General features: G+C 38.9%; 1 protein-coding gene across 3 annotated transcripts in view; it reads right to left on the bottom strand.

Annotated features, from left to right (window-relative positions):
- ankrd13b (ankyrin repeat domain 13B) overlaps positions 1–24,522 on the bottom strand; it is a 60,836-nt gene that overhangs the window by 20,160 nt on the left and 16,154 nt on the right. For all 3 annotated transcript variants that reach the window (XM_041814340.1, XM_041814348.1, XM_041814332.1), the window contains exons 2-7: positions 11,478–11,613; positions 9,158–9,282; positions 8,223–8,268; positions 7,338–7,481; positions 5,415–5,655; positions 327–393 (exon numbers count right to left, since the gene is read on the bottom strand). In XM_041814340.1, the coding sequence (XP_041670274.1) occupies positions 327–393; positions 5,415–5,655; positions 7,338–7,481; positions 8,223–8,268; positions 9,158–9,282; positions 11,478–11,613 (759 nt within the window). The remainder of the gene's footprint in view (positions 1–326; positions 394–5,414; positions 5,656–7,337; positions 7,482–8,222; positions 8,269–9,157; positions 9,283–11,477; positions 11,614–24,522) is intronic.

Genomic DNA, 24,522 nt, shown 5'->3' with positions numbered 1-24,522 from the left:
TGTTAGCATGTGGCTCAGCTCTAGTGTTTGAAAAGAAATATTATAAAGTGTAGCCATGTCTTCCTCTTACTTAATTGAAAAACACATGCTGACCAAATCATCAACTTGAATCACCTTTGTGCTCCTGGGGGCAGCCAAAATAGATACTAATCAAAGTTTCTAAATCAAAGGCCTCAAAGATTGGAAGACAGGTTTTAAAATAACTTTGGGAATAGTTAACGTTAGAAGTTATAAGTGAAGTCGAATAAGGGAATATCACTTTGTATTCTGTCAACAGTTGTTGATAGTGAGAGCTCAGTGAGCTGTGCAGGTGGATTGTACCCTACCTTGGCTTCATATCCATTCACCATCTCCGTCTTCTCACTCCTCCAGCCCAGTATACCCGTCTTATTCCTGCAACACAGATGATACCAAGTTATTTCTCTGATTGTCAGGTATCATCTTTGTTTTAAAATGGCAAATGGGTTGTACTTTTAGGTCCAGGAAAATTGTTCTAATGGTATAAAAAATGGTATAAAACAAGCTAGTAACTAAACCCTCACACCACTATTTTCAGATAGGAGATTTAGTACTATTGTTGAGCAGTTAGGGTCCAAATATAGACATTTTTGAATAAGTATTCAAATTCTGCAGTTTGTCTTAAAAATGTACATTGAGACTGCCCTCAACAGGTTGAAACTTGCTGCTGCAACTGAATTTATTTTAAATGTTTATAGTAACTGATCTTGAGCTCTGTGATGTATGTGATGCCATCTGTTGCCACCACAGAGCATAACAATTACTGCGTTTTTTCACAGTCTATTTACTCCACTCCTAGCAACACACAGCCAAATTTGGAGGACCACCGATCAGAGACGATGCCCTGACACTCCAGGATTGTGGGTAATGTACCGCTGTTGACTAAGATCCAGAATAAAAGATGCTTTTTTAGGTCAATAATAGTCTTGCTTGTATCTTCCACATGACCACATATCTTCTTTGGCCAAATTTAAACCATCTTTTGTTGAAAAATCACTGTTGAATTCACTAGTAGCAGCATACAACAGAGTTTCTAGTCTAAAGATGGGATCAACCAATCAGGGATGTCACTAAGGCTGGCCACACACTTGATAATTTTAAGCCCGGTTTGAGGCCAGATTTGCCTCCCCTGACAATCAGGAGGGATATCCTGAGTGGAGGTTTGACGCAAATGATCATTTGTCCGATTAATCCTCAAGTATGTGGCATCAACACGATTATTTTACTGCTCCAAATAGCATCATAGCCATCATAGCCTCTCAAATTGTGAATATTTAAGACATTGGATATTGACAATTGCAGGTAATAGTGCCTCAGACGGAATATCCGAACCAAAACAATGAGATCAAGCAGACCAGGCAGCGTTACCAGCTGGATGTTGTGTGCTTTCAACACTCGCAATCATAAACATAACTTTGCCATCATTGTGGCCAGGATTTCATTCAAATTCTTGTCCTTGTTTTATGACATTTGCTGCAACTGCAAGGCCTGCCTGGACAGCCTACTGTGGTGGGACAGCAAGCCGAGGATATCGATAGTCATCCATGTTTATTTTTATTCTGTACATTTGATCACGCCAGATTCTGTGAAATCCCACGTGTGGAATCTCCACTGTGTGGTTGATGGCAGGTTAGAGGGTGTTTGGTCTCCAGTGGCCTGATGGTCTGGCTGAGCTGTCTAGTGTAGGGGTTCTCGAATGATGCAACAAGGCACAGAGACAGGTTTAGGTGTGCCATGGGAATTTATATATCCCCTACATTATTATTAAAACCGTACAATGACTAAAGATACTATAAAAAGTATTAAAGAGGCTGTTTTGCATGGATATGAATATGATGTGCCTGAAGAATTTGTCCAGACTTCAGGTGTACCTTGGGCAAAAAATGTTGCCACAAGTTAAGATGAAAAGATATTTGAAATTTGTCCTTCTGTCTGTGGTTGACAATCGTTTCGGGTGTGGCCAGCCTTAGACACTCTAGGATTATGAGTAATGTGGTGCTGTTGTCTGAAATCAAGAACAACCATGTTTTCTTAAATTGAAGTGGATAATATATGAACCTGTGTCTTCTACATGGCTATAAATCATTGTTACACACAGGTAGCTCGTGGTAAGTCCTCATCAAATGACTGTGACATTATGGCTACAATCAAATCTAAAAAACAGTATCGACTGAATAATGTGATATGGACAGCAGGGAGAAGGGAGTGGGCATGTCTTATCCTTCCTCCCTCTGAGCCCTTTATACGACTGAGGATATTTTTTTAAATTCCAGAGTAGATGAACCTCGGCTGAAACTCTGAAGTGTAGTTTCAGTTGAAAGTAACCAAAAGTAACATATTAGAATTTGCCTAACAACTAAAATGTCAGTGACTGACAAATGAGTCACATTGAGGGGGCTCAAAAAAGAGAAACTTGTAAAGACTGGACTGAAAGAGGCATATTTTCATAAATGGGCAGTATCACAGAGCATACAAAAGCCAAAGTAACTGAACACTTCTTTGTTTGGTTTTCATTTAAGTGTCTAAATATAATCATGGGACATGCATTTAATGGAAAACTACAGAGATGTGTATGAGTACTTTCTCTATTTTCAACATCTCATTTGGTTAAAAATTCCCCAGTAAACTGGGTCATGATTGACTGTGACACCGCTGTTTGCTTGCTTTACCATTTGCCCATTCTGAGGGCTGTTGCAAATGAGATGTTTCTATGCAAAATGCTGTTTTTCTGCTTCAGAGGTGATTGCAGGAATCTAAAACTGATATTTCAGTCTTTCTAAGCTTTCAATGTACAGATACATGCTCTACTAAGTAGAATTTTGATATGATGCTAATTAAAACTGAACAATATTGATACTTGTGTCAACACAACAGCAACAAAAATGATCTCCTGGACAGCAAAAACTGGTAAATATGGCATTTTTTTTTAAATTTAGAGACTGAAGTTATTCTGCCCCATTTGTTATGTTTATGTTTTTCTTACTGAGGTCATTTTATGGTTGGTAGTGTTTGTGCAGGGCTACACGGCTGTCATCAGTCCACAGGTGGGATTTAAAAGGAAACTTTAGGGACCAGGAGACATCAGTGTCCCTCTTATCTGTTCTCTATCTGTCTGTAACAAACTCTGATATTATCCTCTGCATCTTTAACAGACACTAAAGTGACTTCTTTAATAAAAAATATTTTCCAACCAGTTAATTAACCCTTTACCTACTGACCCAGCGTCGGCGCTGTGTTTTATATGCCCGGAGTGTTATTACCATAACTCTGTCAAAGTTTGTCCGATCAGAAAAATTCCAATGGTGTTGGAAAGCTGAGAATTGTGGGCATGCGCACATATATGGTTCATTACGGTGCTTGCAACTATATGACGTAAGCATTCATAGCAAAACACCAGAGGTATCATGAGACTGCTACACGGATTCTCAACACTGTAACTCCTCGAAAGTTTTCTCAATCTAAAAAATTCCAACGCTGACAGAGAGCTGAGAATCTGTGCTTTCCGGCAATATATGATGTGTGGTATATACAGTGCTTAACAAATTTATTAGACCACCTGTAATATGTGTCTCAGAGACCATCCAGCATCATGAAGTGCTTTAATGAGGATTCTTTCATTTTCAGTGAGCTCTCCACGTTTTACCATTTTGAACAGGAATGAGGAATTTCAAACTGAATTCACCTTTTTATACCCAAATTTGAGCCGGCTCGCTGGGCTTCTCTGAGAAGTCAGAAATTAATCAAGCATAACATTCAACAACTAAAACTCATTTTTCTGTTCAGGAATGCAAGTAAATAACTATAATTTGATATATTAATCAAGAAATAGTAATGTGCTTTACTATTTTTTCAGTTTTTTGTAAATCAGTACATTTGAAAATTCATGGATAACAATAATAATTATATTTTAGCATCAAAAATATCATTTGGGTTAAAGAGCTTCTACATATTGGTGTATTAACCATTGCAGAAACATAAAAAATGATTTTGGTAATTACCAATGCTGTTAATTTAGGGCAGCTGTGGCATAAACCTTACTTTGGGTGGTGGTCTAATAAATTTGTTCAGCACTGTATATTATGGGAATGTCGAACAGCACCGCAAAAACAGCAGCTTTGGCAGAAGATGAGAGAGAAAAGGAGACTGAAGGAAAAGAGTAAAAGGAGAGTGAGCGAGAGTGGTGTTTTGTTTTAAAGAAAAAAGCGTTTGACAGTGGCATTTGTGCGTGTCTGTCATGTGCAATAATAATATGTCACTTGAGAATATTGAGAATGCATTTTTCCACCTTTATTTGCACTAATTTTCACCTATGTATATAGTTATCTTTTGCACTGTGTTTTGTACACCCAGAGTCCTAGACTCAAAAAATAACTGGTGATTGTTCTAAAGATGTATAGGTTCACATTTCAAATGTCAAATCAAAACCTTATGAGCAATAACAAAATTTCTTCTCATAAAAGCCATAAAAAAACAAATCCATTTCTGTGTTTTTCTTCTTTTAAACTGCTGACAATTCCATATAATGTGCAATAATCATTAACCAAATGTTGAAAAGTTACGTTCAAGTACTCCTGGGAAAAGGGACCAAAGCTCTCAGACTTAGTGCATTTCCTGACTATTTTACAGCCATAATAACAAAATATGTCCAAATCGCCATTTTTAGAGTCAGTAGGTAAAGGGTTAAACAAGGCTGAGTGGATAAAGGCACACAGTGGGCTTCAGTCAAACAGGATCCAAAATCTTCTTTCTTGACTGTGTAGAGGTTCTGGTGTGTTTTAGCATCTTCTCCCTCCGTATCATTGCTCTATATAAGCTACAGCATTGGTTCCCAACTTGGGGTCCAGGACCAGGGGTAGCGCCAAAGATCTTGGGGGGGGGCTTTGTCTGTTCTTAAGCTGCCAAAATTAGATTTGCAAATATTGATTAAAACCATGAACAATCAGTAAAGCATGCATAGGCCTTTTGTGTGTGCGTGTGTGTGTGTGTGTGTGTGTGTGTGTGGGGGGGGGTATCAGTGAAACAATTAAATCTATGTTGATTTTTGGTGGCATTTGATTACCAATTGCTGCACAATGTCTCTGTCTCTCCACTCATGGCATCTTTGAGTTAAAATACATATATCTATACACCAATTTCTTCAAAACTTTAGTTCTTTTAGTACTATTGAGTGTAAACTAATCAATATTGTACCATTTAAACCACTTTATCAAAAAAATATCAACATATTGAAAGTTCTAACAACCTTACTACAACAGACTCTCCTTACACCCTGATCAGATGATGCAGATTTTGAGGTCAAGTGTACTTGGACACAAGACCAAGTCCCTGATGTGAAACCACCCTATAATTTAGCACCCTGTGTATTTATAATCTGTGTATATTGGTATCCATCTCACCTCTCAAAGGCAATGTTGCGCGTGTCCAGCTGAGTGGTCACCACAGGGGCCGATAATCTTCCTGCTACCTGCTCGTCACTGGGCTGTGCCACCCCCAGACGGCCCAGTCCAGCTACAGTGTCACTGCATGCACTGCCATTCAGCTGGGCAGGTGTGAGTGCGGCTAGAGACGAGACACACAGGGTCTCACAGTAGACCAGCTGTCTGTCGTGGTCCACCTCCAGAACTTCTGCACTGGAATCTGGTCAGTAAGAAGGCGAGAATGTGAAGAAGAAAAGAAGACTTGGCAAGTAGAAGAGGGAAGATAGGAAATGGAGAGAAGGGTGGATACAAACTTCAGACATGTAAAGAAAGTCAAAGAGTGTATTTATTTCAGAAAAAGGAACAATCAGAAGAAGGCAGTATGTAGACAAAGATGATAAATGCAGTTATACTTTTTTTTAAATTTAGCTTTATCAATCTTGGACTTTAAAGTTATGACATTCGTCCAAATAACCCTTCTAAATAACTCTAACCCAGACACACAGTATCTTATTTTCAGTCTAAAAAAAGAGGACCATAACAAATGTTTCTGGTTTCTGGTAGGTTATTCTCTGAGGCACTTCTTCTTCCAGGTGCAGGAACAATCAGAGGTTATCTCATTTCACTCTTGGCAAGATATTAACAATTACTGAACTTTTTCTCTGAAATAATGTGCATTTTTCATACAGTTCATTCCGTTTTAAATGACTCCACAGGGAACAAGCCAAGGCTAGAGGGATTATCTTATCAGGTTATCTGTCTGGGCCATCCTTATGAAGTCGATATCTCAAGAACAGGTTGAGGGATTTTCCTCAGACTTTGCACAAACATTCACCCTGACTCAAGGCCAACCCTTGTGTTGTCTAATATTCTGTATACTCCCCTTGTCAAAAGGGTCAAAATTGATCCACATTTAAATAGCTTTTTAAATTTTGAACCTGAAATCTCACCACAGCAAATACAACAATTAATGCATTTGTCAAACAACAAACTTGTATGAAGGGCTTGTTTCAGCTCACATTTTCTGAAAGGTGAAGAAAGAGAGGGGGAGAGGGAATGGATTTTTCTGGTACTTGAGTACTTGAGGGGATTGTGGACAGGCCAGGGGTACATATTTGTGTGAGAAAAGCCTGAAAAAGTGATTTTTGCATATGACCCCTTTAAAGCAAATATGAAGCATCAGTTTTGGTCATGTAAATGTTAGATTTACAGCATGTAATGGGACAATGACATGTCATTTACAAACTTTCTCACCACAGCTGTAAATGAAGGCTTCAAATCAGTGGTGAAGTCCCAATATCCATTTGAGAAACTCTCATCTCCAGCTCATATAAACTTTAATACGTGTCAGTAAGGAAAGATGAAACATTTGGCACTTCAGGCAGAAGAGAGCAGGAAAGAGAAAGGCAGAAAAAATGCCTGGTGAGAGAGGCTAACTGCTAAGCTAAGCTGTAGTTAAAAAGAAAGCAGTTTAACAGGTCAGGCACTAAAGAGTGAAAGTGTTTGATGAAATCTTGTGTTCGTCTACACATGGGGCAAACGGATAACAGCAGTGATTGAAGATTAAAGAAAAGTGACAGATTTATCACTATCTTTTATCAATGGGAGAACAGCACAGAAGTGGTGGAAAAAGAGGATGTGATACAATTCACTCACTGTGCCAGGGCTTCTGTGTTGGCTGACTATTACCAATACTTGTGTGACATTTTGCCAATCAGATAGTGTTGTGGATGGGATGTTAAGTTAAAATGTAGGCAGTGAAAACAGAACCGGGGGAAAGGAACACGACAAGTGGAGCCAAACTAGCGCACCTTTAAAAATTAATTTAGACAGTAATCAGAAAAATATTCGTCACACGTTTATACACAGGTTCACATTAAAAGTATATCTTGAAAATCTGACCTCTTCCTCTGAAAATAAAGCTTCTGTTTCCTCTCTGCCAGGTCATCTGGTCGAAGCCCATCAAGGTGGTGTCAACACGGAGACACTGGCCACTCTTCCAGACCCTGTAGGTGTCACTGGGGCAGATCCGGGACACCAAGGGAACTGAGGACAAAACAGACACACTTCAAATCAAACTGTGCCTTTCTTACTGTTTTTGTTAAGAATTCAATTTATGCTAGGAGGTTTATATCTCAATTTGATTAATTCAGATGCCAGTATTTGCAACAAAAATGTAATGCAGACGAATCAAACAGCTGGTCACAAGTCCAGTGTTCAGACCAATACCGAGGTCAGACTGCATGTTTAAAGACCAATCCAGGGTTTCAGGACCCAGCAGACTAAAAAATGTTTTATCTTAGACTTCTCAACAGAAAGTCTGGCATTCAAAAACTGTAGAAAAGAGTGCTTCTCCAACTTCTTTCAGGGTTTTGTCTATCTCAGTGCCTCTACCTTCCAACATCATTAGATCTGTTCTGATGATTGGTGAGATAACATCATAGTCTGTCATGTATGTTCCCTATTTCAGGGCATGAGTATTTGGCTCTGTGATCTCTTGATCTGACACTGTGACCATAGTAACAGGCAATAAAGTTGCATAGTTTGACCTTGGTATAACACTGAAATGCACACACTTGTTTTGCAGAACAATATAGATGCAATTAAACTGTTTCACTATAAAGCCGGCATCAGGCACACAGTCTGCTAGGCAGGAAGTGTGCCTGTTTCAGTGTCCAGTACAATACAAAGATGCAGAGCTCTTCTACCCGAGGGAGATGATAACATGATTAATCCTGACAGCTTAGACTGATTTACTGAATAGAGTGACACAGATCCTCAGCTTACCCCAGCTGGTAAACTCCCATTTCATCTCCACATAGAAGTCCTGAGCCTGGCGAGGAAAAGGCAGAGAGAGGAGAAAAAGATGGAGGAGGTTAAGACAACTGACAGGCACTTCACTGACAGGCATCACTGCACAGAGACTAGACAGAAGCTCCACAGATTTCCTGGCATCAATGAGTTTGATTCCTTTTTTTAATGTTTGTTTTTGTGAATTGTTTAGTTGTTCCCCTCACAATTCAGGCCAGGTCGCCTGCACTCATGTGTGTCAGGGGTCCTTTGAACTAGCAGACACCCCTCTCTGCAGTGAAAAAGCTCTGACCGAACTTTAATTTGCAAGTCCCTGCAAGGTTTGAGGAAGATGCCAGCCCAGGTGCAATCCTGCTGCAGGGAGAAGGCTGCACTATTAAAGTTATCATGAATTATAAACACCATAAATATAACACTGAACTTAGTGCAATTTTAAAAATGTTGAATAGAAAATGCACCAAAGTTTATACATTTCATTATTTCATTCATCACATTTCATTCCTATACATACATACATATCTAGTAGGGCTACAAGATTCATATATTTTGAAAAAATGGCACCTCTGCTCGTCATTTTGTCATAAACTGCAGAATGTATGTTGATGTTTTCTTTCACGTGTTTCACTTTACCTGTGCTTCTGACTCCTGTTGATGTGAATACGTCTGAGTTGTCAGGAAACTTTTTTTTTTTTTTTTTTTTTTTTTAAGATTTATTTTTGGCCTTTTTGCCTTTATTAGATAGGACAGTGGATAGAGTCAGAAACAGGGAAGAAAGCGGGGAGAGACATGCAGGAAATAGTGTCACGGGCCGGATTCAAACCCGGGTCGCCTGCGTATATGGCGTGCGCCTTGACTTTTTTTTTTCAATACATGAAGATCAGTTTTATTTGATTGAGGGAATTAATTCCTACCTTGCGCAGTCGCTCCAGCAGGACGGGGATACCCGCCAGCCTCTTGGCTGTCCTCTGGTAGTCTCGGTAACGAAGCACAAGACGCACTAACTCTGGATCTCTGGTACTCACAGCCTCCTGGAGAACTGAGAATGAGAGAGAGTAAAAGCAGAGCAGAGCCAATTACTCAAGCTTCATTTATAATTTATAAACACAAGCAATTTAAGGAGGGCAGCGAGAACTGCCGAAACTAAAGTAGGCCAAAGGAAAAGCTTGTACGACCAATTACTGCAGCTTGCCTGTCATTCATCAGACAGCCACTTTGCTTGTAAACGTACAGACTTGGTACACCTGAACTGTTACAGTGCATTTTCCTGTCTCTACAGAGATGGGGAAAAATGTAAGTGAAGGCCAAGACCCATTTATACACAGGGGGAAAAACTTCATTGTAGAGCTATAATTATTGTGTGACTAGAAGTTACAGAACAAATCAACAGATTATTATACCTACTGAGCAAGAGTTAATGATCAAACCATGCAAAGACTAGAGACAAGATACCATATCAGGGATATCAACCATTTCCAGGACTTTTTCATGATATTGTGAGTGACAATTTAGCTGGCATTACAGAAATTGATCATACCCATAAGCTAATATGTTCCTCTCAGAGTACAGTTCAAAAGATGTGCACTCTATGGCTTTAACCATGAACTCTTTCAGGCTTACAAATGATAAGAAATTGATCCCAAAATAATTCAAATACATCTGAAAATGGGAAACATTAATTTTATTAATGTACATGTACAGAAACTTTAATTAGGGTATGGGTAGCCTTCTTTTTATTTTAATGTTTTCTCAAAATATAATATATATTTGGCAATGTGATAAAAAAACAAATAGCACTAATGAGCAGCAGCTATCAACTATTTTAGTGTTTGAGTTCTACTAATAAGTCCACAATTTAACCTGAGGAAAAATACCTTTTCTTTCTAAGATGGGGAATATTGAAAAAAAAATGTATATGTATGTACATTTATATATATGTATGTTTATATGTAAGTACCATGCATAGCCACCTGTTAGGGGAGGATAAAGGGGAGCACCCTCTATTTATTTATTTTGCTGTACTACAATGTAGCCTTTTTAAAATTTAAACACTTTTTCTTTTCTTTTTTTTTATCAATATTTCTTATTTGACCATAAGCACCACAAGATGCAGCTTTGGCACTTGCATCATATTCATCCAGATACAAAGGTGCAGTTTTAGTTACCAAAACAAACGACAACTTAGGTTAACACCAGAAAAAAGTTCAGTGCTGCTCTAATCACATAAACAGGTAATCTATACAACACTGGGTATACATCTGTAGCAACTATTCAGTATTAAATATGTATTAAATGGGTTGAAATTGGCAAAAAAAAGAAATGATGAAAAATGGCCAAAAAGTTGCAGAAATGGGTAAAAAAAAAAAACACCAGCTGAAATGGGTCAAAGGTTCAAAAATGGATTAAAACCACCAGAAATTGGTCAAGGGTGGCTAAAATGGGTTAAAACTAATAAAAAAAATGGTTATAGTGAAAGAATGGGTGATAACCTATCAAAATGGGTCAAAGTTGGCAAAAATGGGTGAAAACCAGAAGAAATGGCATAACAGAGGAAAAAAATGTTAAGAACCAGCAAATGATGGTTAGAAGTTGCAAAATTTGGCAAACAACACCAAAAAAGTAGTAGAAATAGGCAGAAAGGGGCAAGATGTGGCAAATGTGGCAAAAATGGGTGAAAAGGGACATAACAGAAGCAGCAAGCAGCATTTTTTGGTTTTTGTCCCCACAAAATATGGGGGGAAAAAAGTGGTAAAACACTGGCAAAAATGGGCAAAAAATGTAAAACCTGCATCGAACACACATGTTGTAATATCGTCAATAAATCACAACTGGGGAGGGCCAGTTCTCTGGGTTTGTCAATTCTGTGGGCAACCCTGGTACCATCTCACACAGTCTCCTGCTTCAGAGAAAAACTATACACAGTTGTCTTTTCCTTTCACTAAAATTTTGCATTACCAGTTTCTCAAAATGATCATGATGATAACAATGGAAGCAAAACAAAATGTTTGAAAAACATAAATTCATTTCATGCTCTATTAGCCTCCCACTGCCAGACCAAATTTGTTCTCTACAGTTACAGAGCATAAGCAGAAATGACATGTTTGGCAAAAGAGATGCTTTTCTGTGGAAGATGTCATGAAAGAAAATGAGATAATATTCAAGAGTGGTGTGCATATTTTAAACCAATCTGTGGACAGAGGACAAACACATGCACAGAATCAAAAACACACTCACCAGTCCAACCATTGCGGTTGTCCTTGCTGCTGTCAGCTCCATGCTGCAGCAGGACTCTAGCACAGTCAAGATGGCCCAGTGTCACAGCCAGGTGGAGAGGGGTCCGGCCACGGGGGTCTAGGGACTCTAGATCAATCTAATAGCAAGAAGAGGGTAGGGGCAATGACAGAAAGAGAAAGAGAAAGCAGGAGTTAAGGAGCATTTTTTAGTACAAGTCACCGAAGAAGATTTGCACGAGTGGCTGTTAGTACACTGTGCAACTTCGACCCAGTTTTTGCGTTGTATGAATAGTTTTGAAGTTGGGCCTATGTCTGCCCCTTAACTTTTTCTGGTATAGATATGACATGTCCCAACTGATGCTTGACCTGTGTTTATTATTTTCTTCTCGATAGGAAAATCTTTTTTTTCTACCATCAAACACCTGGAAAAATGAAAATAAAATAAATAAAACATCTTTCACTTTGGTCCATCACATTCAATACTGGATACATATTAGTGGGCATGTCTACCCCCAATGACTAAATTGCATAACATGAGTTTGACAGGCACCTGCTATTGTTGTTCACTGTCAGTGGAGCCAGTCCATAAACTGAACTCTTGCTGAGGCTGGTCAGGAAAAGAGCAGAAACGGCGCTTCTAGTGCCATTTTTGTTCAACCCTTTCAATAAAGAAAGGTCCAGCTTTGCTAAAACTGCCACTACAGTTACATCTGAGCTAATTGCTTTAATAGTGGCAGCCATTGTCTACCAGCTTGTTGTACAACTAAACCATGACTGCAAACTCCCAGAGGGCAATCAGGAGAAGAGCAAGAACGTCTCTCCCATTAAGGACATCTTCAATGTGGTTCTTCATTTATAAAAGAAATGTCCAATTCTAAAAAAAAAAAGATGCCATCGATGTAACTGAGCTAATTGCCTCACTGGCAGCCATTATTTACAGCCTTGCAGTATCACTAAGCCTCATTTCCCTTAAATGATACTGATTGGTCCATTCATGAGTAGGCAAATCCACTGGAATTGCAAGACCTAGCACAAACATTTCAGAGTGAAGCTTTTTTTTAACTGGATTTACCTGATGACAGACATGAAATCTGGCCAGTCTATCCACTGTTCAAGGTTATGGCAGCATGTAATTGGTCCCTTAATTGGTTGTGTGAACACACATCCTTAATATTCAGTAAAATACACAAACTGGCCTGAAAGTGTCAATAACACACCATAGACCTTGGATATGTTTCAAAATAAGACATTTTCTCTGTAATAACAACTTCTTACAAAAAACCCTGATCTTTAGTGGTGAGCGCAGTGCCATTAGCTGATCCTCCATCATCAGGGCTTTTCTTTTCCTGATTGCACCTTCACAAACAATCACAAAGTTCCTGAATTGATGTGCCTTCTTCTCCTGTTAAGAAAGCTATGAACATGCAGGAAATATCTGTGGCCCCTCGAGCTGACATGAAATATTTGTTAAGCTATGCTTAAGCTCCTTGTTGTGTCTGTAGGTGATGCTGCGTGTGCATGCGAGATGGCGAAAGCCTTTTTCTGTCTGTTTGTATTTGACCCATGCCTGACAACTGAAATCAACATAAACACGATCTAAACCTCTGTCTGTTGTTTGAGTTTCACTGAAATTTGTCACAATTGGTCATGGCTCTACTCGTACTGAGTAAGCACTCAGGTTGTATCTTCCCATCTGACCATATGGGGTAATCACATAAATTGTGAGCATTAGTCATGCATTGTAAACGGTTCAGTCCCACAATGTGAGCTGACATCATACCACTACTTTTATAGAATTGGCTTGAAATTGCTCAGAGAGTTGGAAGCTGGTTAGTATATGTCTGAAAAATTGTGTTTCTGAAAAATACCAAGTCCATCTGGTATGAGGCATATTGAAAAGATGGCTGATTTAGTGTGTGTGGTTGGCAGTGGCTTCCTTTAACTAACATTTTACACACAAACATATGGAAACAGGTCATAATTGACAAAAAGACATTGGTCATGTTACCTGCAATCTGTTACTACATAAGTTGTGTTAGTCATAAGTTTGGTTAGACATCAGGTCTCTAATTAGTTTCTTTGATTTGATCATCCACTGGCTGTTTGCTCTTTATCAAAGCTATCCAACTCCCTCTCTTTCATCCTCCCAAGCCAGTCAAACATTTTTCTGTGCTGTCTCTGTAAGACGTCCTTGAGTCACATTTGGACCATAAATCTCGGCTTATATTCAGTGTGCTCCTTCAAAACCAGCACACTCAGGCCTTCAATCTGAGCATCATCAATAACTACATCAGCCAGAATCAGGATTGATCTGGGTGTCGATAGTCCACTGTGGGCTTGAATCATAACTAAGGATCAAGCTTGAGGATATTGAGGTGACTCAGAGAGAATCCTTGTGTGAAATATGCAAATATCCTGACCACTCAGCCAGAAAACAGCCTAGAAAGTCAAGCTCATACATACACGCACACTTTTATCCCAGAATTAAGTGTATTTTTTAGAGGTACTCCTTGTCGCTGACATTGAGTAAAACTTTGAGCATATTGTTTGTTTTAATGTGGTTATTGTGAATCATCTGCTTTAGCATATGTTTTCTTAAGAGCTGTATTTCTTGGCAGGTTTATAGTGATATTTGAATTCATGATATACTGTATTTACCCTATGATGTTTTGCCTCCACCATGAAAAGCACAGGGACAAGGGTTGGGAATTAAAACGTTAACACTCATTATTGGAAATTAGTCATTTTTGGGTGTTAATTTTATTTTTTGAATAGTTTTTTAAAAGCAATAATTTTACTTTAAATGGATTTTTTTTAGGTTGGGCTGTACTACCCTTAGAGGTCCACTGGCTATTTTGCCATTTTGTTGATTTTCTTTTGACAAAATAAATCACTAATGAAATGTATACCATGTCTCAACTTTGTAAAATGAAAACTATATTTTTTTAAGTTTATTTTTCTGTATTAGATATAGGGCCTCCAAAAAACACAACACCCTATAAAATGTATTTTCAAAAATTGCTATTTAGAAGAGTATTTCGTCTTTTTAAAAAGAAATTATGATATGCTGAAATTATGAAAAAAATACCTGTTCCAGTCCTGTACAGCACGTTCAACTGTCCCCTATGTGCAACATTAATTTTAATATCAAATTAAAATGATCATATTTCCTGTTTTACTCGGCCTATTAACATCAAACAAAAACTGAAAGACAGCTTAAAGACCATGCTTTCCACAAGAAGTGATTGCAATGCAAAATGAGGCTTTGTTTTCATGCTGCTATTTGAAAAAAAAGGAGCGCATGGTGAAATCAAGCTGGCGAGATCATGGACACCAAAGAGCTTTGGTACTTGGCAACAGTAGCAGCATTAGCTTCCAGAAATTTCAGTGTGCATTGCCCCTTTAAAGAGACAGGTATGGAATGCCGCAGGGATGCTAGGCTATACAGCACAACAGATGGGTACAGTGGTTCTGCATAATTTAGTGAGTCTTAGGGAAAAATGGGCCAAGAAATTATGTTGGCTCAAATGTATGCCATGTTGCAAAAATTTTGAAGTGTTTCATTTTTTTCCAAAAAAGCCACTGTGATTGGCACTATTTTGGGATGCAAATTTTGGCCTTCTGTGTTCTCTGAGCTCAATGTATTATCTCCTTTCAGCTGTCTGAGCATGGGGGCTTCATGAGAGGGAACAACTACAGACTAAGCTAAAACAAAACTAATATGACTGATTTCAGCTTGTGTGGCGATTATGTGCCATTTACTCTGGATACGAGGGGATACTTTTATGAGCTGGAGTACACAAAGGAACATCTTCAGACGGAGACTAAGGAGAGAAACTTTAGTGGAGATCGGTTTGTACAAGAGATCCTGAGTTACCTGGTAGTGTAGGTGTGTAAATCAGTGCCCACTGAGCTACTGTTGTCACGAGTGGGACTTTTCAACACTATTTCAGGACATTTCTGACCGAGAAAAGCAGCTCACAGATGCCTGCAGCCTGCATCACTCCCCATCCAGAGTTCCCTGCTTTACTGAACACCTTTGTTTTATGGCCTTTCTTCAACTTTCAGGAGATAATTTGGAAAAACCACCCCCAACCAGAAGAGCTGAATGGGAATTGATTCAAGTAAGTTTATGACTGTGACTTGATTCTTCCAATGGCTGATAATTAGACAAGCCACAGTTAGCCTTCTTTTTGTTTTCCACATATTTCATTATTTTTACCATGTCTTGCAACATTTTGCATGGCGAGTTATCATATCGTATCTTCTGCCAAATATCAATTTTTCGAATTAATAGCTAATATGAACTGAAGTCTGTGATACTGGATATATAGCATCAGTTGGTTTTCTGTCCAGTTGCTGATGCTGTTGCACCTTTTGTCCCATGAAGTCTGCAGAGGGGTTTTGTAAGGAGTGCCGGATGAAAATAAAATACCGCGGTAATACAATAAAATGAAGCAAGGCTTATGCATGCAACAATTGAAAAAATGGTATAGAAAGCAATATATCACTTTATATGGTATTGAAATACTCTGTGTATTGCAAAATGTTTAAATCACAATAATACTGTATCATGGGGCCACCAGTTATTCACAAACCTAACATTGCCAGCTTATAACAATGCAAAAAACCCCACTAAAATTCACCGGCAAACTCCGTAAAATAAATTGTTCAACAAAATTCTAAATAAATGAACGAAATTAGATCAAAAATATACAATAATGGAAGAAATAAAGGATTTTTTAAAAATGAAGTTACACTGCAATTTATTAGAAATATGTGCTTTTAAGTTAACAGTTGAAGATTTATGTTCTCTTTTTTTCACATTAAGGAAAAATCATTTTTAATTTTCAACCCCCTTTAGGTAAAAACCCCTCAATACTCAGTACTTTGAGTAAGAATTTAATTAATAAGTTTTTACTTTTATTTGAGTAGTCTGATATACCAGTGATTTTAACTCAACATAAGTACATTAAAATCAAAGCAACTGTACTTTTGCTTTTTTCTTATACTCATTCCACCTGTACTATTTACAGAGACCTAACATTCATCCATCACTAGCAAATCACTGTAACATCATTTAGTAAACTAACTACAGTGGCAAAATATAAATACATTTTATCAAGTAGAAACCCCAAACAGAGCCAGACTCATATTGGACAGCTGTCTAATTTGGGGTTTCAGGGAGATACAGTGGGCAAAAAGGATTTATAGCAACAATGTCAGTACTAAAAATAATGGTAAAAGTATGCGTGGTATGAGCAGTAATGGCAAAGTATGCTGAGTGATCAGTCTAATACCTGGAGCAGGCCGGTATTCTGCAAGCATCATGCTCCAGAGGTGTTATATGTCATGGTGAGCTCCATAAGACATGATGATGCTGACCATAAAGAGCTTTGCAGATGAGTGGGAGGTTTTTAAATTCTATGTTAGATTTTATAGGGCGTCTATAGTCAGCACAATATATTGCTGCAGCATTTTCCATCGTCTGACGAGACTCTAGAGACTTATTAGGCTAGCCTACACCATTTTGAAACAGGAGATGCATGGTTTTTGCAATGTTTTGTGAAGCTGAAAAAAAGCTGTTCTTCAAACTTGTTTTATGTGGGAGTTGAAGGACATATCCTGATTAAAAAGAACTCCCACGTTTGTAAAGGTGGCGCTGGATGCCAGAGCTCATGAATCATTACTGCTGAGGGCAAAAGGAATACATGGCTGAATGGAGCTATGACTGTCAGTCTGGCTGCAGTGCTGAAAAGTTACGTAGGATTGGTTTATTATCTTTTATTGGTAAGGAGTGGTAGGCAGATCAAACCTGCATCTATCATGAATCATTCAAAGATTTTGGGCTGGCTAGAGATCTCTGTGAGGCTGTGGCATGTCGATATAGTCAGTCATCTCTCAGCAAGAGAGCAAAGAGTTTAATCTCCCAGCCCTGGCTGTGTAGGGGTGTAGGGATGCACCAATCCAATACTGATCTGATATCAATGCAATTCTTACTCAAATAGCTAGACTGGGTATCAGTGACAATGGGCTAATCCTTGTGGCAGATCTATACAGCTCAGTTCTACGTGGTCAGGAAAGGTCAAGTTTGGGAGCGCAAGCCAGTTCGATGCTTTGCCAGGTCAACCTTGGTCCTGTACCGCTCTGACCTCCTGATGGCCATCAGGCCCATGCCCAATCTCTCCAGGTATCCTCCCAGCCCTCCACGATGCACACGGTCAACCCAAGCCCACTCAGGGCTGGGCACGCAGTATGCAGTGAGCTGGATCAGGCCTAAGAAAGCATGCCAGCTACCAACCTGTAGCTGTACATGTCACCATTAGACACATAGTCTTGCCAAAGATGCACAAATAGAAGTTGTCACAAAGGAGGCCAGTCAGCACCTCTGGCCACCTGTTAATGTCTAGGCCTCATTAGAGTATGCTAAAACCAGGAAGACCAAGGACTGAAGGACTCTTTGTCTTGGCCTCACAGTCAGGGGATCGATAGATTATGCCGCCAAGGTAGGTGAACTGCTCTACAAAATCCACACCCACCGTTCAGGTACATAGTTTGGGCAGCAGCAACCAAAGCATCCCCAAATGCCTGAATCTTTGTTTAGGCCTAGAAGACATGCATTCCCAATGCTTTGGCCTCCTCACTCAGCAAGTTAAGTTCTACATGCTGCCAGTGACATAACCTCAAAAAGCATATGGACTGGCCAGATTCCATGTCCATCATCAAGGCTTCAGTCTGAAATGTTTGAGCCTGGTCTGCAAATTACCTAACCAATCAGCGTCATTTGAGGAGAATAAGGGCAGGGGTTAGCTGTACTGCAAGGTGGTAAAGTATGGCAACTGATGATTAGCGCAGATGTAGCCATAGCAACAGTTCTTAATCACACTGGACCACATTTCTTTGTTACAAGAAGAGCAAAGAACCACAATGACAGCTGGTCTTGGCAGAAAAGAGGTTTCTGCTCTTCTCTCAACCAGCTTGGGTAAGAGTTTTACACACCTCATGGTAGAGTTGTAATGTTATAAAAATCTCATAATACCTCAGTAACAACTCCACAGTACGGTATGTATTGCAGTATCAAAAAACAAAAAACTAATTAAAAAAACACAACAACTAATAAAGACCTGGGAAAAAGTGAAATCATTTATTAAACAATTGCACTTTGATTACATCTCTACCTACTGGCTCCATTTATAGTTAACAAATAGAGCTTATGTCAATCAAGCTCACGTTACTTAGCTAACACTGCGGGGCTGCAAATGCTGAGGACATCATATGTTTCAGTTCCTCTGTTTGGCCCATAGTTAATGTGACATACAGAATGGTTATTCAATCACCCTCTTGGGTTTTTTCAAAGGTTCTGCCCCTCCCAAACAGACCACGAGTGATCGCCCAGGTGGATTTAAAATGCATCCCATGCAATGAGTATATGACACAGTCTGTCAGCATGTCAGGTTAGCAGTGACAGGCTGACACCAGGGAACAGAAAAGGCTCATAACAGGGACACTCAAGTCCACGTAAACACACCCAGATGAAGCTGCAGCACTTCAACAAAACAGACAATGGTTTTGAGGTAAGACCATTAAGGTTTTGAATAGGAAGTAAGGCCTTTGAGAAGTTAAAACATTGATTAGGCTTGTGTTTAACCCAATCGAGAATAATGACACATTTCTGCCTGTCAATATAATAGAGGCAAAAAGGAACAAATGAAAAAGAAACCCAGGACAGATTGCTGTTGCGAGAGACTGCTGTGGCAAACAAAGACACTGGGAGGGATTTTAAAGAACAGATGAAGAGCGCCAGTTTGAAGGGAGGAGGCAGAGGCAGACGAGCAAAAGGAGACAAAAACATGTGGTCCCTCAGGATTTGTGGAAGCAGGGGAATAGAGAGGGAGGGTGTAGCAGCAAAGCAGGAGAAGACAGTACTTTCAGGATGTGCTGGATATGAGGAGGGAAGACTAACACTTAATTTGGTTTGGTGTATATTTGTAAAATGATTAGAGCGGGTTCTCGCACCAGTTCCTTTCACCTTATGCTTTTATTTGGACAAAATAAACAGTGATGAAACAACTCACATGAATAAGTCTTCAGCAGAACAGCATAGTCTAGAAACTCAGAGCAAACAATAATGATAGATGAATACACAATCTTGTTTAAGTAACTCTGTCTGTACTGCAAGTGACCATCTGTTTGGGCTTATTTTTTCAACCTTCCTTGATTGAAAAAATAATATAAACACTTGAAGAGCTGAGGGAGAAAAGCTGAAATGCAGCATTAGACGAAAATGGGACAGGAGAGGAGGGAGCAGAGGATGGAAAATAGATACTGATAAGGGTGAGAATAAACAGAGATGTGGTAAGTTGGACAGCGACAACAAGAGAGGCAGAAAGAGCCAAGACAGGACAGTAATAGGGTGATTACAGTGAGGAGAGAGGATATTGAAAGAGACAGGTCAGATAGAGGGAAGTTTGCTGCCAGAATAGTGCTTAATATACTGTATGACAGGGGAACAGGAGTCTAGTATCTGTAGCACCGTCCCCATCTTCTAGACCAAGCAACACCCTTCTCAGCCAGAGCTGGACAAATTCATTTAATCTCTTATTCATTCATTAGCAGTGTTGCTTTTTTAAACTTAATATTCCATGTAGGCGTCAATTTGAAAAGGGTTTGGCTAAAGCCTGCTGTACTTCAGAGAGCATACTGAACAGCCAGTCAACTTGCTTTGGTTGTTTTTATTGTGAAAAACTTCACATTTAGGAAAGAGATATCCAGGTCCAGATAACGCACCTAGATATCCTAAATAAAATAATTGGTCTTAAGACTCAGACCTAGAATCAGAGTCTAAAGGCTTTAAGAGGCAAATGCAGGTCAAGTTTCATGTTGCATGACCGAATTATGTCTGACACCGGTAGCACAAGGAGCCACCAGGAGAAGGAAAAGCATATATTAAAAGATTGATCTCTGGATTATATGAATTAACCCCTTAACGCCTGTTGTATCATATCTGATACATACTTTTCTGATACCTCTATCTAATCAATATCCTCAATAAATTACTCAAAAAACTTATGAATACAATCTGATAAATGATAAAAAAAAATGCCCTCAAGTGGATTATCAGTTACCAAAAACACCTAATGAATGAAATGAGATACTAAAAATATATTTGTTAAATTTTATGGAAATTTGGATTTTTTGAATTTCAGTAGAAAGTTAAATAAACATTTCAGTTCCAAAAAATGAGAATTTTCTGGCTATCATTTGTGTTTTCAGGCTTTAAGAGGTTATTATCTTTTTTTTTAAATCAATCTGGATCGGAAAATCATTTTTTTGTAACCCAGTCCTACTTGTCATACATTTAACAATTTTATTGCAAAATGGAAATACAGTTTTACTTAGTGGTAAAGGCTCTGCGCAAAAAACGCTCCCTGTGTTAGTCAAACAGCATACTTCAACTTTCCAGGGAGCATATATAGCTAGAAACCCCCATATAGTTAGATGCATTTATCACAATATGTATTGAATACAATGAAATTAGTTCAGAAGCAATAAATCCATTGTAGCATGAATCTGAATGAGGGTAAAACAAGCTTTGTGCTATAAAAGAGGAGGCTGGGGTGGAGGTTAAGTAACAGCAGCATGGTGCATCAGCACTGATGAATCAGGAATTAGTGAGAAGAACAGCATATTTAAATGGAGCTGTGATTGGCTGTGAGAGATAGGAGGCGATAATTGGGATCAGCTGGCAATCAGTTGGGTGTATGTCCTGCATGAACTAATGCTAAGCTTTATTTGGTGGAGGAGGGATAATGGTATGGGGCTGTTTCCAGGGTTTGGACTAGGCCTCTTATCTCCAGTAAAGGCCGATCTCAATGCTTCAGCATATCAGGACATTTTGGACGATGCTATGCTTCCAACTTTCCGGCAACAGTCTGGGGAAGGCCCTTGGTATTCCAACATGATTGTGCCCCAGTGCACAAAACAAGTCCTTTAAAGATATGGTTTAATGAGTTTGTGTGGAAGAACTTATCTGGCCCACACAGAGCTCTGACCTCAACCCCATCGAGCACCTTTGGGATAACCTGGAACAGAGATTGCGAGTCAGGCCTTCTTTCCCAACATCGATGCCCCAACTCATAAATGCTCTACAGAATGAATAGGCACAAATTCCCACAGAAATACTACAAAATATTTTGAGAGCCTTCCAAGAAGAGTGGAGGCTGTCAGTAAACGTAATGGAATAACATTACAGTCCCTGTTAATACTGCAAGGTGCCAAAATACTTTTGTCCATATAGTGTATAACAGCTCTACAAACTGTTTTTTGTTTTCCTGTGGTCTGATGATTGCACAGATTGTGGTAGATGTTTCAGTTGGATCTTGTTACGTTTTTTTGGATTGCTTGAGCACTGGACTAGACTAAAGAAACGGCCAGTTTTTGCTCTGCCTTTGTGGATTCTTTCTTTGGATCCATTTTGCATTTTTTTTTTCTCTAAATCGCCTTTGTAAAAATTCCGAAAACGAGGGTTATTTAAATATAAACGATGTTCTTGGTTGAGCGAATTCTCTATATCTAGCTCTCCTTTGTTAGCAGTGAGGAGGTAAACATGGAATCAAACCTAATAAAACCCTTTAAATCTACATAGTAGGTGTGAAATCTACTGTGGTATCATTTTTAAGAACCGTCACTAAGTCTCAAAGCATGGCCTCAGATCTGCTGTGGTTAATTTAGTCCAATTTGAGTTAAAAATAGTCAAGACAGGAATAGATACAAGGCTGATTCAACACATCACAAGAAGAGCAATAATTTATTCAGTGACGTTCAAAACAACAAAGTGGATTGATAGGAGAAGCAGGAGAGATAACGGTGAGCAGCAGTGACACAGTCACACACTGGGCTAGTCAACAAAAACATTTCTACACATTTGAACACAGAAGCACTACCAAACCTTAGCCAGTGTTAATGTTCTCATAACCAAACACGCTGATCTAGGGACACACTTATTCCAAATGAGGGTCTAGTTCATAAATCAAAGTAAGACAAGCAAATCACTGAACGGAATCTGGATCCAAAAGCATGAACAGAGAAGTAAACAAGATGCTTCCTTGTTTAAATAAATAAACAAATAAATAAATAAATAAATAAATGGTGAAAACAGGAGCTTCTTAGTGTGTATTCTTTTTTTGCTTCTTTGTCAAATGAACTCCTGAAAGTTTGTGGAAAATTTCAAGCAGTTTTTTTGTCTAAACCCTAAACCCTTAACTGCTTCTGATGGCATAAACATCAGTGTGTGAATGTGTATAAATGTGGTTAATTATGCTGATTAGTTATGTTCAGACACACAATGATAGTGTATACAGTATATATACAGTCATGTGCATAACATCCAGGCATGTAGGATCGAAGGATTCATCATGGGGCATGACGTGCCACAACCCGGGACAGCCAGAGTCAAGCCTGACACATGTCAACACGCATGTGTGTAACTCTGCAGCCAAGGTCAAGCTCGACGGCATCTCTTTTGTTCGGGCCTTTCCACCCATGGTACTACGCCCATAGACTGCCAGTGATTTTCAGTCCCTTGGAACATCCACAGAAAAACCAAGGGGCTCATGGCAAACCTACAACCCACCCATGCTCTTGGTAATATGCAAGGACATCCAGAGTACGACCTGGGTTGTGTCAATCCTCCCTTTCATCCAATGGTGCCCTTAGGTAGGCCTTACTTCAGCCTCAGTTTTTGCACCAAACATGCCTCAAACTCATGCAAAGCACTGGGTGGGTGACATTTTAGCCTGAAAATTTCATTTTTTCCTAAACTTCAAAATCTAGAATTTCTGTTCTTAATTGTGTTGCACCGAATGTGACTGGTCCTAAAACATATGTGGTATTTGAAATTTTCATAGATTTTAAATGTGTTTCCATTTTTTTACCCACATTTGACCAGTGGTGTGACATGGATATTTCCATGTATAAAATGCAAATACTGTTAATTTTTCTCATTTGGCAAATTGTGTCAAAAATATTTACAACACTATGCAGACCCTGCCGTATACACAGTGGCACAAATGCCACACACACTTTCCGGATGTGTAAACATCAGGCATCTTCTTTTAAAAATGAGAAAAGGTTTCAACATACTGGAGGACAAATAAGAGCCACACTTTGTCCTCCTGCAATGTCAGGCACACACATCAGCACCGTCTGTATGTAAATACGTGCTGCCACTCTGTCTTTCTCTCTTTCTCACTCTCACTCTCTCCTTAGTGGGATGAAGATGTTAAAATATTATTTGATTGAAATGTATTTTTCATAGAGGGACACCTAAATGATAAAACCTACGCATATGAGCTCATAATCAAAACATTATGAAAATATTTGTTAAGTGTCATGTTGCAGCACATATTACAGATTTGCTGTATGCCGTTAATTTGAGGATTAAAAAACATGGTAAAAAAAGAAAAAAAACAGAAAATGTAATCACTATTCACCAAGGTAGAGCAAAACTAAAGTAGGCAAGAGTCTGTAACAGATTACTTTTTCAGGGGTTAGACTTCAGCTGAAGAGAGAGAAGCAGTAAACTTCTCTTTTTGTATGATTTGATTTTATTATGTAAAAAAATAGCTGTTTAAATATCTTTAAAATATGAACTTAATGTAGCACATCAAAATTATTGATCATTATAATAAGCAATAAATAATCAGTGTTTTTTTATTACCATAAAATTAATTTCTATACTGTGTTTTTTGCTGTGCAGTACTGCATGTTGCTTTGAAGAAAGAAAAAGGCCAATATCAGTTACCAGCTGATCAGACCAGCAAAGAACTGCATCTCCTTTCTCTGGTGTTTATAAGACAGAGACTCGCCTCTTTTTGGAGCCTCAGAGGAATCCTTGGTGATCCCTGTACACTTTAAAGTAGCTCTATTAGAGAAACCAGCTGGAAAACTGAGGACACCAGCACCACTGTGCTCCAGAAACTGGTTGCATGAACTGGTTTCAGTTATCCACACAGAGGACTAAACTGTGGATCATTTTGAAGTGTCAA

This window comes from Cheilinus undulatus, linkage group 2 (genome assembly GCF_018320785.1).
Source record: "Cheilinus undulatus linkage group 2, ASM1832078v1, whole genome shotgun sequence".
Classification (NCBI taxonomy): Eukaryota; Metazoa; Chordata; class Actinopteri; order Labriformes; family Labridae; genus Cheilinus; species Cheilinus undulatus.
This window is presented reverse-complemented; position numbering and strand designations above follow the sequence as displayed.